This window comes from Hyperoodon ampullatus (assembly GCF_949752795.1).
Source record: "Hyperoodon ampullatus genome assembly, chromosome: 3".
NCBI classification, from domain to species: domain Eukaryota; kingdom Metazoa; phylum Chordata; class Mammalia; order Artiodactyla; family Ziphiidae; genus Hyperoodon; species Hyperoodon ampullatus.
In genome coordinates, this window is record NC_136916.1 from 18,948,420 (window position 1) to 18,964,579 (window position 16,160).

A 16,160-nucleotide genomic window follows, 5' to 3' on the forward strand; every position below is an offset into this window, starting at 1 on the left:
AATGAGAATAAAAAAGGCAAATAAGTCTTAGTATTATTATGGCTATAGTTCTGACCGCAAAAACTCCAAGAAAGGATTTTGGCAACCCCCAGGAGTTCCATAACCGTGTTTTGAGAACCAGTACGCTAGGGCAAATATCTAGAAATGAAACTGATAAATCTAAGGTAGAAACCTGGTTCAACCTGACTGGGTAACAACAAATTATGTTCTAAAGTGACTGTATCAACAAATAAACTCCCACCAGCAACATACCTTTCTGCTACTGCACATCCTCATCAACATTTGGTACTGGTAGACTTCTACATTTTTACCTATCTGGTAGCTATAAAATAGTATCTCGTAGTTTTTGTTTTCCTGATTATTAATTAGGTTGAGGGCATTTTTTTCCCACATGGACTTTCTGCCAACAATTTCTATTACTTGGGTCTTTTGTTTATTACTTCCTTTTCCCCTCTCCTCTGAGTACAAGTGCCAATGTTTTGAAAAGAAGTTGCTAGATGGCTTTATTTCACCTAAGCTCTCAATATTTGAAACAGCTCTTTATCCATTTCCACCCAAATGCTACTGTGCATTTCTAGGCTGAATGGTTTTATACCAAGTCTATATTTGGAATTCCTTATATGCTCAATCCAGTCTCCCCCAACTTGGGAGCAATTTAAATGTATTTTATTGAACAAAATGTTTCATGGCATCCTCAGATGCCATAAATCCTGGGCTATATCAGAGTTTTTCAACTGTGACCCACTGGAAAGCCTCAGAGTACCCCACACGGCACACCATTCTCTTTTTCATCTTCTTCCTCTTGTCCCCCACCTTCACCCCACTCCTGTGACTGTGGTATATATATACCAGGGAGTTCCAAATCAAGTTTCACTTTAAAGAATATTTACATCACTATTAAAAAAATTTTTTTTGAACAATCACTGCTATAATATTCCTAGAAAAATCTAAACAGAACAAATGCAAACCACATTAAATTGGTTATAAACTAGGCATAGAAGCATCTGACATCACAGAGAAGTTTCTGTGTAACTTCAGAGGCCTTTCACCAGAAGAAATTAGTGTAAATTAGATTTAATACTTTAAACTTTGTATTACCACCTACAACCTAACAACTACAAATACTTTAAACTTTGTATTACCACCTACAACCTAACAACTACAAAAGCAAGCCATCTAACAGAGGAGTTTACTATGAACTCTGCACAGTAAGGTAAATCACTCCAGTGGTTATGCAGTCTCACCTATCACAGTGTTCACGGGCAGAAGTGGTGGAAGAGGTGGTGCTGGTGGAGCTCCAGCAGGAGGAGGGACAGAAATGTTTTCTAATAAAATAGTTTATAATTCAGGTCAGAGTGCAATAAACAGAACTAATCATTCTGAACAGTAAGGAAGTACGTTTTGGAAATAAGAAAAAAAGAGAGAGATACCCATATGTAAAGCATGTTCGAACGAGTAAGAATTTTACTAGGTAAAAAGGCCATTGAGTTCACACTTTCATTAACTATAAAATATGCCTGTTTTTATAAGTAGCTTTTTCTCCTTTTTCAACAACATCCTTGAGAAACTAAGTATTTTTCCCTAACAACTTTTGATTATCAAACTTACTTTTTTTTTTTTTTTTTTTTTTTTTTTTGTGGTATGCGGGCCTCTCACTGCTGCGGCCTCCCCCGCCGCGGAGCACAGGCTCCGGACGCGCAGGCCCAGCAGCCACGGCTCACGGGCCCAGCCGCTCCGCGGCATATGGGATCCTCCCAGACCGGGGCACGAACCCGCATCCCCTGCATCGGCAGGCGGACCCCCAACCACTGCGCCACCAGGGAGGCCCCAAACTTACTTTTAAAGTGTGTATTTTTAACACCATAAAGTCTTCCTTTCACTTAATAAAAAATCAGGGGACCAATTTAATGCTCTGCTATGATTTCTTAAATTTTTATATAATCTAAAAAGTAAAAGAGCTTCTCCTAGTTTAATCCCATTTTATATTCATGGCATTTTACTGAAATACGTATTGAATACCATACATAAATGTAGTAAAGTCACAAAACCAGCTAACAGTGGAGTTGACATACTTACTAGCCTACAAGGCAACATCAAAGTTCAATGATACATAATTCACATTAAAGACACTGATCTTTTGGTTGAATTATCAATAATATTGGCTTGCTCTTGAAATAATAAATATCATTCTTGACTTGTGCCCAAGGCAAGTATTTCTAAAGCAAAATGTCCAGAAAGTTATTTAATAAAGCTATTTAATATGCTTTTCTATAAGTAAGGAGAAACATCTGCAAAACTCTAAAGACCCTGTGAAAACCAATCAAAAATTGTTTTTAAATTTGCTTTCATTCTGGCAACAATCTCATAAGTTTAATAGTTTTATCTAATGTAATTAAATTACTTCAGACTTCTATAATAAAGCTCCTAACTACTACCACATATTAAAATGGGTGAGTATATGACACACCTGGTCCAATAGTGGGTGGTGAGGGTGTAGGCACGGCAATGGGAATGCCAATACTGCTGCTGCCACTGTTTTCTCGGCTTCCACTTCCTCCACTGCTTCCACTGCAAAGGAGAGAGAAAAATCATGAAAATAGCAATTCTAGAGATTTATTCAGAAAAAAAATCAACTCAAAGCCACTAAATACTCCTTTTATGATGCATATGTGTGTGCTTGTATGTATACACACAAGTATATATAAAGAAAAATTTTAACTGTCCAATATAAATTTTACCCTAACACTTGAAGTGGTTCTTGTGTTTCACTCTATTTCTCCATCTACTGAAAAACCAATATAGTCACGTAGTACTCAGAACTATAAGAGATCACTGAGACATGAATGACCAATATAATCTTATAGTACAATGAGTCAACAAGGATTTATTTAAAATCTCGTATAGGGCTTCCCTGGTGGTGCAGTGGTTGAGAGTCCGCCTGCCGATGCAGGGGACACGGGTTCGTGCCCCGGTCTGGGAAGATCCCACATGCCGCGGAGCGGCTGGGCCCGTGAGCCATGGCCACTGAGCCTGTGCTCCGCAACGGGAGAGGCCACAACAGTGAGAGGCCCGCGTACCGCAAAAAAAAAAAAAAAAACCTCGTATGAACAGCAGTGAACAAACAAGACATGAACCACACTGTCATGGAGCTCTTCAATGAGACTGTGAAAATTGACATTAACAAATAGTGTGACAGAAGCCACAAAAGATGCTATGGAAATTAATAAAAACGGTAACCAGTTTTAGTCTGAAATTAGTATGTAAACCTTCACTCATCTCAAAGAATGGCAATAAAACAGGGAAATGTTTGGAAAAAATGAGCACATGACAAAAAAAAGACAAATAAGACAATAATGAAGTTTCAGCAAGGCACAGTCTAGAATGGTTGATACTACTAAACTCTAAGAAATTACTTCTATGGACTTACTGTCTCTTTAGGTATACAACCTCGCACTGACCAGCTTTAGTAATGTATGTGTGCACATGTACATTATGCAAATGTACATATGTACACGTGTAGCCTTAAACTCCATATTATACTTTAAAAAATCAACATCATCAGCTCAGTAGGCCCAGAAACCCAACAGGGAAATGATTTGCACTGCCTAGATAAGTTTTTTTTCTCCAATATGAGCATTCTATAATCACATTATCACATACTAATAGAAAGGGGAAAAAAGCTATTTATATAACAAAAATAGCTTTGATATGAAGGCCTCCCTCCTCCCAAGCTGGCCAATACTCTGCTTTCTGCCACCACCATATCACAGACAGATGAATATTTTTGCACTTATGTGCTTCCACAATTACTGGCTTATGTGCCTTTTTCTAACATGGAGATTGGCAAGTTACAGCCCACAGGCCAAATCTGGCCCATGGTCTGATTTTTACAACCTGTGAGCTAAGAACATTTTTTTTACATTTTAATTAGTAGAAAAAAAATCAAAAGAGGAATAATATTTTATGACACATTAAAATTATATTAAATTCAAATTTCAGTGCCATATATAAAGTTTTACTGGAACACAGCCATGCTCATTCATTTACGTGTTGCTGGTAGCTGCTCTCATGCTACAGTGATAGAGCTGAGTAATTGCAGCAGAGACCATATGGACCACAAATCCTAAAGTATTGACAATCTGGCCCTTTATAAAAAAGTTTGTTGATCCCTGTTCTAACAGAACAAGCTCCTGAAAAAAAGAACTATATCTCATAGGTATATCCCTGATATCTAATGAAGTAACTCTTAACAACTAACTAGTTGTTGAATATGATTAAACTATTACTACATCCACTATAAAGAACAACCATGCTTTGGTATAATAATTCAATAATAAACATATAAAAAAAACCCAATTTTGGTCCTCATTGAACTTACCCTGATTCAGTAACTGCAGATACCAATATGACAATTTATTTACTAACAGTAACAATAACAACAAATAACAATTACATAGCATCAAAGAGCATGATATATCCTGCGTAACTGAAGCCCCCAAAATGATTTTACCAAGCTGTATCTCTAATAAAGTCAAGGTAAAGAAGTTCCTTGCCCAAGTTATTAAGTGAGAGGTAAAAATCAAAGAATAAAACAAACTGAGCTATACGATAAATTTGTCTGGCTTTATAAACATGCGCAAAAATAAAGTGGCTACTTTTGAGGGGAGGAAGGCAGAGGCAATAATTGGGAAAGGGCCTGAGGGGGATTTCTGGGTTGCGGTTATGTTCCATTTTCTGATCTGGGTGATGGTTACGTGACTATATTCAATTTATATTAATACATCAAGTTGTCATACTTAATAAAGTATATACTTTTCTGAATGTATGTTATGTTCCATAACCAAGTTTTTAAAAATCCACTGGGTAGCTGATTTCTAGAACTTTTTAAAACGAATTTATACAATAACATATTCTAGTACATCAACTCTCTTAAGAAATTCTTCCTCAGATCTAAACTGTTTTTTTTCCTCCAACCTCTTAAAGTTTAAAATTGTATAGTTTCTGATGTTTAACCTTTTATCCAAAAAATTTAAGCGTGGTTACCTTAATCTTTTCTAAAAGACTATTTTAAAAAAACATTCTTCAGACTTCATCCAAATATACATTTGTACCTCTGTCAAAAGGAGGAAATACTAGCAATCTGCTAGCAGTATAAATAGATACTAAAAAATCTAAAAAACGGAAGTCATAACATAAATTTAAAGGAACATATACGATATTAATACCCTCAACTTTTACATTCTATATTAGCATTAGACTAGCACTTTACCTTTACCAGCAACTCTATAGGAGTTTGTCACCAATCAATAACGCACATTCTCAGATGTTCAAAGGCTCAACCTAAAAATTTACCTGTGTGTCCTCGGTCTCTGATTTAAAGAAGCTGTCCTGCCTGGACTATGCTGACTTCCAAGCCTAGCAGGACTTGTCATGTAGTCATTAGGAACTGTTGGAGGTTTAACAGGTTCCAGGGTTTTGTAAGGAGTATTTCGTCTAAAGAAGCATAATAGAGAAAGGAATAATGAATAAGAAAGATAAATGGTATTTTCTCCCAAATTTGTGACTGTCCCTTTATAACCAAGTATAACACAAGTTTTTTTTTTTTTTTTTTTTTTTTTTGCAGTACGCGGGCCTCTCACTGTTGTGGCCTCTCCCGTTGCGGAGCACAGGCTCCGGACGCGCAGGCTCAGCGGCCATGGCTCACGGGCCCAGCCGCTCCGCGGCATGTGGGATCTTCCCGGATCGGGGCACGAACCCGTGTCCCCTGCATCGGCAGGCGGACTCTCAACCACTGCGCCACCAGGGAAGCCCATAACACAAGTTTTGGGTTTTTTAAATAATAAAGTTTGTTTTTAAAAAACGTTTTAATTGGGATGTATGAATTTTGTTACTTTAATACAAAAGCTAAAATTTGTTGCCTTTTCTTAGGAAAACCAATGGAAAGGGTAATTTAAAAGTTCTCATCTTATTTCTAAAAATCATGGTTATAATTTTTTTAATGCTCAGTAATATCAAACTTTGAAATACATATTATTCCCAGCTCAGTAACCCACAAGCCACTGTCCTTGTATATTATGGAAGCTAAATATCTCCTCTGCAATTTACTCCTACCTCAATCTAGAGATATGTGAACAAGTACATTCTGATCCTAGATGTGATGCCATTAACTTCTCAATAAATGATTTTAACTTTTCTATTTAATAACTTCGTATGTTTTTTTCAGGGGTAAGGTGTTTACAGAATGAAAATAGAAACTAAGATCCTACAAGAAAGCTGATTGCTGATCCCTGTTACTATAAAATAATGATTCCCCCACCCCTCCACCAAAAATAAGGAGTCTAATTTTCTATAATAAAGTGAACAATCTTTCAGAAACGTCTTACAAAGTATTCAATATTTGTATTGCATTGAAAATTGGAAAGGAAGAAGCCACAAACAATTACCTTTTCTACTTCTCCACTGGCCTTCTCACAAAGCTACTCTAGAATGAAGGGCCCTAAGATTACCAGCAGAAGCACAGTTAGAAGTACTCCAAGTAAAGAGTCCCCAAGTCTCAGGGGAAACAGAAGAACTGCAGGCTAGCAAACCAAAGTACACAAAGTAGACCACTTATTCAAAGCTCTGTAATATCAATATTGCAAATACATGTGAAGACACCATATATGGAACCTTCTGGTCATTTCATTTTAAATAAACGTAACTCAGATTTATATATAAATCTTTTTATATATGTATTTATATATTTATATTTTTTAATGAATTAGAAGATAATAAATAAATGATGCTCATTTACATACATACAAAAAAACTTTTCTAGTACAGAATTCCTTAGAGAATATTACAGAACAGGCAGGTTCATTTTGGATTCTGTTCAAGGAAATAGGAACCAAAATGAATCTGTAAAAGGTAGTATTATCACACAGAAAGGGTCCCATCACAAGGATCCATACATTTACTTAGGTCACAAAAACATCTCTTCCTTTGACATACAAATCCTCTTGTAAGATGTAGCTGAATTCTTACCCCAGTGTTCCCCGGCCTGACATAGGAGGACTCGGTGGTTTCTGAGTAGGAGGATTTGTTCTCGACAGTGTGCCAGTTCTTGCAGGCTGGTTATTTCCATGCTAAAATGTGGAAAGAAAAGTTTTTAGTTTTATATCAAATTGTTCTCTTGGTGTTTTGACACCATGTATTATTTTTTTTAATATCAGAATGTGAAATAAGGATTTCCCAGACAGTTTTAATAACAGACTTTGGTACTACATTTTAAAAAGTGAAGATACCACTTGTACTTGGCTTTTCTTATTATTTTATGCCCTTCATACCAATTTATTGCAAAATACAGGTGAGATGATTGAATTTTATATATTATTTTATTGTTAAAAATGTTCACTGAGATCTAACTTATCTGCAATTCAAATGCTGGGTTTCTTAAAATTTCTGAAATGTGCGCATGAATATAAACTGCAGATCTCAGTGTCAATTTGCTAAAATATTCATCTAAAAAAATCATCTCTATCCCAACAACTCAGTAACAAAGTCATACATAATGCCTGGGAAACCTCCTAATTGTAAGTCAATAAAAGCAAGGCAACTATCAAAAAATGAGCAAAGCAATAAATGTTAGCAAAATTAATGTTCCTATATAAATGCAGATGTCAATATATCTTTGATATATTAACACATCCAAGCTAAATGTTGCTGATTTGAACTGAGTTTGAGTATATTTAATCTACATAAATCCTATGGGGAAAAAGCAGACAGACATAGGAAAAGTTTTCAAATTTTAGTGGCTCTGCAGCCTCTATTGATATAGAGGGGAAACTGTGGATCAAATGAGAAGTAGTAACTCTTACCTTGGCTTTTAGCCACTTTACGTTGCAAAAAAAGGGGGGAAAAAGTAGAAATTAATTCTAGATAAGTTATATCTGATAGGACAGGTTTACATTTACAGTTACTCAATTCATGTTAATAAGCTTTTACCCAGCCATATTTCAAATATTTTGTAAAGAAAAGATATCCATAGCAGTAGGGAAATATTCATGGGTATCACATATTTTTTCAAAATAATACATTCATAAGGAAATCACTTAATTATGCCAATCTCATGCAGCTCCAATAATTTCTTAGGTCAGTATTTTATCCTATGAAATTAATCCAACTGAATCACAGATGATTTAAAAAACAAACTTTGATTTAAACACAAACACCATACCTCATTAAATGTATGGCTACTTTAATACATCAGTGTACAAGACCTAAGACTGCTGGATAATGAATGCCCATGTATGAGTATTCATTATTTGAATGGTAGTATAGTATTTTAAAGAGTGATAAACTGCAAATGTTAAAATTCAAAATCACAGCTTGTTTCCCAAACTCAGAAAAGGACCTAGCACCTCAGTGTTTAAAAACAAAATTACAATGCACAATAATAGCTTAGCCAGATTCTAATTAAGGAACAAGCAAACAGGGTCTGGATACCCTCTCATATGTAGCTTATGAATACAAATCCTGACCAGGCCAACACTAGTAGAAAGTTATATGTTGCTTTAGTTCTAAATTTTCTTCTGAACGAGTTTGACCATAATTCAAAACTGAAGAAAAGCTGCTTTGATCCTAAAGCCTACTTATATGAAAACTGGCTAGCGTATACATATGAAATAATGTGTCCAAAGCATCCTACTTGTACCACGCCACTTAAGAAAAAAATATCTTCAGGTTGCAGTCTTTTCATTTTGGGGTGGGGCGTGGGGTCTCAAGTTCTTTCCATAATACTTGCCATTCTAAATATGTATCTATCTATCATTTTTCAAGTGACTACAGAAGCAACATTAAGGAAATCATCCAAAAATGGAGTATCCTTTGACTTATATTCTCATTTCTAGAAACTGTGCCAGAATCTTGGTATTCTTTAGTGTTTGTTTAGAATAATATGGCTCATTTTTATCCTGATTAAACAATGTCTGGAATACTACCTAGCCACTACATTTCACACCTGGACTTAGAAATTAAACTTGAATAACCTTATTATCCTTGAAGATAAGATTTATTAATATGATAGCATTATAATACACTAAATACTATTCTAAAGTAACTTAGAAATATTCTAAATATGACCACACATCTTCCCTCATTTGCTGTTTCAAGTGAACAAGAAACAAACAAACAAAAAAAACAGCATACAAGTATAAACTGGTCCCAAATGAAAGGATGAAAGGAGAATTTAATTGGGAATGAAAATTCTAGTTGAACTCTGCTACTATGCAATGGTGTAACCTTTAACCTCTTATGGAGCACAGCCTCCTCTCTTAAGTGCATGTTTATGTATACAGATGTGTCGGGGTTAGCGAATGTTGGAAGGAAATGATCTCTATACCTTACAACTCAAAATATAATTGTTAGCAACCTACAAAATTTTTCCATTTCAGTGTCCCCCAAACACATTCAAAACTAGGCTTTTTATTTCCTTAAGATCTCACTTCATTTCCTTAACATTTACATTTATGGATGAGTCAGTTTACCATTTCCTTGGAACCTTAGGTTGAAAATAGAACTCTTTGATTCCTACCTACCTGCAAGCCCTAAGTAGATCATAAGCTTTGCATACCACAGGTATGAAAGTCTGTAAGATGCCAATTCTTTCTCTGAAATGATTCATTAGCTCACTCCTCTAATAAAATCGAAACCTTTTAAAAATACCATTCCTATGTATTATAAAGCTTTAGTGTTTCCATTAATAAAATATAGTAACTCCTAGATCATATGGTCTTTTCAAGGCTTGAAAACATATGTGGAAAGTCCTTCATAAGTTATGAACCAGGCTATAAAGCTGTTAATTATTATAACTGTTGAACAGAAATAATTTTAAATGTTTCTACTAAGTGCTCAAGCCTTCTCTAGTCTAAGCATACTCTGAAACCTTGTTCTTCCTTTTGTTAGGATGAACTTTAGTATTTTTATTTTTATTTTATTAGGATGAACTTTATTGTTCATCTTCTTTTTATTCTCCTTTAGGCAAACTTTCTGGTAGTCTCTCTATGCAAGGATTTTCTTATCCATATCTTACGCTGTTTCCAAAAGTCAAACCAGACTTACCTTAAGACACTTTTTCCATATTTTAAATTCTTACTAAACTTATATGTACCATCTATTTCATAGCATAAAATGCATTAACACAATAAATATCAATTAAATGAATAATACAAATACCAAAACACTAAAATTTACATCATGAAAGAAGAAAATATGATGGAATATTAATCTTGGGGGGTAAAAAACAACACAAAACTTGGTAGCTATAAGAAGAAATATTGGGGGCTTCCCTGGTGGCGCAGTGGTTGAGAGTCCGCCTGCCGATGCAGGGGACACGGGTTCGTGCCCTGGTCCGGGAAGATCCCACATGCCGCGGAGCGGCTGGGCCCGCGAGCCATGGCCGCTGAGCCTGTGCGTCCGGAGCCTGTGCTCCGCAACGGGAGAGGCCACAACAGTGAGGGGCCCGCGTAAAGCAAAAAAAAAAAAAAAAAAAAAAAGAAATATTGGGACTTCACTGGTGGTCCAGTGGTAAAGAATCTGCCTTCCAATGCAGGGGACGTGGGTTCGATCCCTGGTTGGGGAACTAAGATCTCATGTGCCACAGGGCAACTAAGCCTGCGCACCACAACTACTGAGCCCACGCGCCTCAACGAGAGAGCCTGCAAGCCGCAACTAGAAAGAAGCCTGCGCGCCGCAACGAAGACCCTGCATGCCGCAACTAAGACCCAACACAGCCCCCCCAAAAAAGAAAGAAAAAGATAATAAATAATTTTTAAAAGAAACATTAATATATTTGGATACAATTTTTAACAGCCTGTAAATATTTGTTTAAAATACCAAAGCATCAAAGTCAAAAGCCAAACAGCAGGATGAGGAAATATTTGCCAAAATATAAGGAGGTAATTTCTTTGATAGAAAAAAGAACCCTTACAAATCAGTTAGAAAACAAACTTCTAAATAGAAAAGTAGGCAAAAGATAAGAAAATAATTCTAGAATTCTTCCAATTCTTCCAATCCTTAAAAGTGCTTTAGACACTAATTTAAAAATAAATCTAAAGTTTTCCTCCTTGTAGTTTTGGCCCTGGCATTTGTTCATTAACTATTACCCAAATTTCCAACTTTCACAGATCTCTACAATCCTCTAGAAATATTTAAGCCAACAATGATTTCTTAGGGAAATAAAACCGGATCAATATAGCTGCAATGAGACTACTGGGGAAAAATAATTGTATGTATTTGTATATCACAGAAACAAAATGTGGACAAATAAGCCACATATCAGCTTCTGAGATACACTGTTCTCAGTGACCACCCACCCTCCTACCCACGGTCAAAAAAATATTTCAAAATAGTCCGTACAACAATGTGAATGTACTTAATGCCACAGAACTGTACACTTAAAATGGTTAAATGGTAAATTTTATGTTATGTATATTTTACAATAAAAAACTTAAAAAAAAATACCTGCGTCTAAAGTATCCACATTACAAAAAGTAGATTGCTAAAATTCACATCTGCAGACTTTCAGTATATATTATGCTGTGTTTACACTTCTCATTTATACATATATAATAAAATAGTTAAATTTTCTCACCCAAAATTTCCTTGTAAAATTTGGTTTCATTTTATACTCTTCTTGTACTATGTATTAAACTGTTAAACACAATTATTAGTGGGGAGATAACAGAGGACAATCACTTCTAAGATGGTGACAGATTTTTTTTTTTAATGAGTGTATATTGCTTTGGTAGGAAGAAAAATCAAGCAAAAGGGGAAGAAGTGAGCACGTGAGAACGTGTGTGCATGGGTGTATGTATATGCATATGTGTATATACATAATTTTTACTTCCAAGGCAGGTAATAATATTATAAGTTCTTCCAAATTCTCAAAATTCAAATTAAATCAATCTAGTCTAAATACCTTAAATTAAAATTGAACTTAAGCTCTTAGACAACCCTAGCCACATCCTTGGATAAAAATACAAGAAACCAGTAACCTCCTCTACATTTGCAAAGTGTTCCAACTTCCAAGCCTGACAGTGAAGGGGAGATTCCAATAGTCTCTGAGAAGAGCAGAATAAAGAGCAGTGTTGCCAGCTATACTCCCCTCTTGATCAGGAACCCCAGATAAGTCAGAATGCAACAAATCCAACAATAGCACCAGGCAGATAACCAGCTAGGAAAAGCTTCAAGATTCTAGCTGACCCCTAAAAAAATTATTATAAATATTCTGGAGACCAGAAAAAAAATCAAGTAATGGTCCTCTAAGAAAGGGACTACCAAATTTCAGAGGAATAGTTTATCTTGGGCAAAGATAGCTAAAGAATTCAGGTCATTCCAGATGCTTCCAAAATAACAGATGAATATCTAAAAAGATGAGAGGCTACAGGTATCCTTCAAGAGCAGCTAATTCTGCCATGCTAAGAAATGGAGAAGGGCAACAAACAATCCCTTTCCTAAAAGCCTGTTGGGGCAGGGGGTGGGAGAGTGGGGAGTGATGCACAGAACAAGACTACACACAATTGTTTCATTTTGCATAAACTGCTGAAATTATATCCACATCCACATAGATGTATTAATACACACATATTTACGAATAAATGAATAAAAGTATTTATAAATTACTTTCTAAACCAATTCTGGAAAGCATATACATTTTTTATTCTTAAATATTCATTCAGTAGTGAAAACAGGACTTGGCATTCACAACACAAATTTATAACATTAGTCTAGGATTCAAACAGCTTAACAAATGCGTGGCCATTTTAAGTGTTTATATCTTCTTGAATACAGCCTACTGCACAGGTAAAATTCTGCCCCAAGCTTAGTATAATACGTAACTAGTATTAAATAAATGGTCTATAAAAATTGTAATGCTAATTGCTAAGAGAATCTATTAATTCTTTAAGAAAATCAGCTTTCTCACTATATTTCCTACCCAAAATATTTATTGGATATGCAAATTATTTCAAGTTAATGTAATATAAAACACTTACCTTGACACCATGGCCCACATCATCCAGAACTGTATAGTCAATAGGTTTCCGAATATACCTTACAGGACGCTCCATATTTGCAGGTGCTATTATTTTGTGAGTTCTTGATGTATTCTTATTTGTTGTCAAAATACCAATCTCTCTTCGAGCCACTTTCTCTTTATGAATGTCCACAGTCTATATTTTAAATTTGAACAAAGCAAGAAAATATTATTTGGAAGAGTAAATAATATATACGATATCCACATATAATGGACCATAAGACTGTATCACATATCTATTTTCCAGTGAATAATACTGCATCTTCCCCATCAAAATTAAGCAAATTAATATCTTTCAGGCTCAAAACATGGATTATCTAAAGTGATTAAAAGCACCAACTAAGTTATTGGTTTTGATACCAAAATGATTCTTAGGAAAGCAATTTTCTTTCCTAAAAACCTGGTGTGTGTGGAAAGGGAGGGCCAAGATGTCCAACTAGGTTGAGAAGGCTTTATAGAGTAAGTAGGTTTTTAAAAAATGAATAGAAATATAAGAGACAAATATGTAAATTATTCAAGGCAAAAAGAACAACATGTTGCAGACAAAGGTGTAAGAGGAAAAAAAAAAAAAAAAAGATAAGACCAGAGGTTCCAATCTGGCAGCATGCAGCCTACACATCTGCAGCCTCTCTAGTACTGGCCTTTACGGCTTTAAAAAGGTTTTTTCCCCCTTATTTATTTATTTTATTTTTTTATTTTTTATTTTTTTGTGGTACGTGGGCCTCTCACTGTTGTGGCCTCTCCCGTTGCAGAGCACAGGCTCCGCGATGACGCGCAGGCTCAGAGGCCATGGCTCATGGGCCCAGCGGCTCCGCGGCATGTGGGATCTTCCCGGACCGGGGCACGAACCCGCGTCCCCTGCATCGGCAGGCGGACTCTCAACCACTGCGCCACCAGGGAAGCCCTCCCCCTTATTTAATTGCCAACATTTAAAAACTGGGTAGTAGTCAGCACATGAGAAATAATTACACAACCACTCAACAATTTAAACTTTGGCCTAACAGTAATGCGAAACCAATAACAAATTTAGGCTGAGTGACATCATCAGGTCTGCATTTTAAAAGATCCCTCTGGCACAGGTGTTGAGGACAGATAGGAGACTACTGGCAGTTAGGAAGTAATTACAGTAGCCTAGGTGAGAAAATGTAAGTATGGGAACTGAACTGAAAGGGGGTGGGGAAGGTATTGTCAGGAATCAGGAAAAAAAAGTTTAATGTTATGTGCATTTCTGCACATCTTGCGAGAAGAGGTACTGATTCCCTTTGTTTTGTATATTTATATAGTAAACAGCCTAAGAAGATATAGTGTCTCCTCAAAGAGCAAAAGGCAGGTTTGTTCACTGTCCGGTATAATAAAGATACTGTCACTCCTCAGGGCAAAGGGCAGGAAGGCTTACTGCCCATTATAAAAGATCTGGTCCCCTAAGCTGGGAGTTCCTTTCCTGTAACACACCCAATTGTGTGTGCAGGCATCAATCACCTGGGTCTCTCTGCAGTATCCTGTAGAAATTGTGGCTGGTTATCTGACACAAGTGCTGACTAATGCCAGGAGTAATGACAGCTTTTGTCTCTGACCAGGAGTCTCATGTCTTCTACTCAAATCCATGGAATTGTGCAGGCTAACTTGTGAGCTTCCACAAAGGGTAAGATCTCAAACCCCTCACAATTTTTGACAGTTTTGGTAATGAAGATGGAATGCTGACAAAGACAAAGCTTTTTAGAAATGGAATGAAAGGACAGTTAACAGGAACTGAGAGAAGTCCATGGGAATCGTGAGTGAACGTGTTGACCAAATTGTGTGGTCCCCCCCGGGCAATGTCTGGTCCCCTACTTCATGGCCTGCTCATGAGGCTGAACTGGGGTGGCAGTTTCAGGCTGAGTACCAGGAAGTAGTTTCAAACACAGCAGCCTGAATGATGCCCTGGTTACTGTCAGCTATCCACCAAGCTCACCAGGTCGGCCCTGTAAACAACTAGTAATAAGATTTGTCTGGCAGAGGGAGGCGGGAGCACCATAAATGTATCCATGCTGAGGGTGAAAGAAGGAAAACTGTAACCACTGTGGGCAGAACCAGGAGAATCTTTAGCAACTGCTAGTTTGCTGGGGAGATTGATGGGGTGGGAGGGGCACATAATGCTTGTTAAAGAAGAAAGGCAACACCTGGCTATCTTAGTGCTCAGCCCCTCCTGCAGTCCGTCTTCTCAACATTAAACCCATTCGAGATAAGCAAAAGACCTCAGGTTTTGGCAGTGGGCCCTGTCTGCTATAAGACAGTTCTGGCCCTTCTGGGAAACTTTCCCCGAAACAATCTCCCAAGGGCACTGACTAGTCTTTGGGCTCTTCCGTACTAAAGTGGATTTTAAATGATGATTTAGCAAATGATTCACCACAGAATGAGAAACTCACCCACAGAAATCTAGATTAAATTCTATCAGCTTCAGAAAACCCTCCTAAGTCCTTATGCTGAAATCAAGCAAGAATTGAAGAGCTGTTCTTTTGACAATGGAGCGAGCAGCAGATAGTCCACATTAGGTAGACTCCTAAAAACAACGATGCCACCCGTGCAGATCAAGCCCAAGTCGGCCAAAGAGTACAAACTCATGGCCCCCGCCAGGAAGTGATGTGGCTGTAGCCGCTGAATCAAGGCATCCCTAACGGAAATGGATGATGCCAGTCAGCAACGACGGCCCTGCCACAGAGTACACAACACAGGGCTATGGTGCCCCAAATGCTCGCAGCTACAGCGCCACTCAAAACTGAAATAAATTCACCTTGTTTACTGGTGCAGAGCTGCTCTCTCCCAGCCTCCCCCTACACCCTTTAAAGAGAAAGACTGTTAGGGGCGGGGCCAAGTTCTCCCAGTCCCCAAGGGGAACTGAAGATCAAACATACCCGGGTTTGCGAGATCACTGTGGGGAGGGGAGGGACATTTTATAGCTCTGACAGATATACACTGGAGCCCATGTCACCTTCAAGCCTCATCCTGTGGAGGGAGAGGGTACCTTATGTTTTCAGCTATGAGCTTTGGGTGCAGTTCACAGTGGGGAAGAGAGGCTAACGTGTTCTTTTGGGTGGGACTCTTGGTACCA

At 37.1% G+C, this 16,160-nt stretch overlaps 1 protein-coding gene across 33 annotated transcripts in view; it reads right to left on the minus strand.

The window, feature by feature from the left end:
- ABI1 (abl interactor 1) overlaps positions 1-16,160 on the minus strand; it is a gene marked incomplete at its 5' end in the record, with an annotated part of 109,450 nt that overhangs the window by 14,153 nt on the left and 79,137 nt on the right. For 11 of the 33 annotated variants that reach the window (XM_079699248.1, XM_079699241.1, XM_079699231.1 and 8 more), the window contains 4 exons: positions 2,468-2,568; positions 5,353-5,493; positions 7,024-7,124; positions 13,032-13,208. In XM_079699248.1, coding sequence (XP_079555374.1) covers positions 2,468-2,568; positions 5,353-5,493; positions 7,024-7,124; positions 13,032-13,208 — 520 coding nt within the window. Of the gene's footprint in view, positions 1-1,244; positions 1,326-2,467; positions 2,569-5,352; positions 5,494-7,023; positions 7,125-7,856; positions 7,872-13,031; positions 13,209-16,160 lie in introns of those variants that run through there. The other 22 variants (XM_079699234.1, XM_079699250.1, XM_079699246.1 and 19 more) reach the window with 5 other exon arrangements.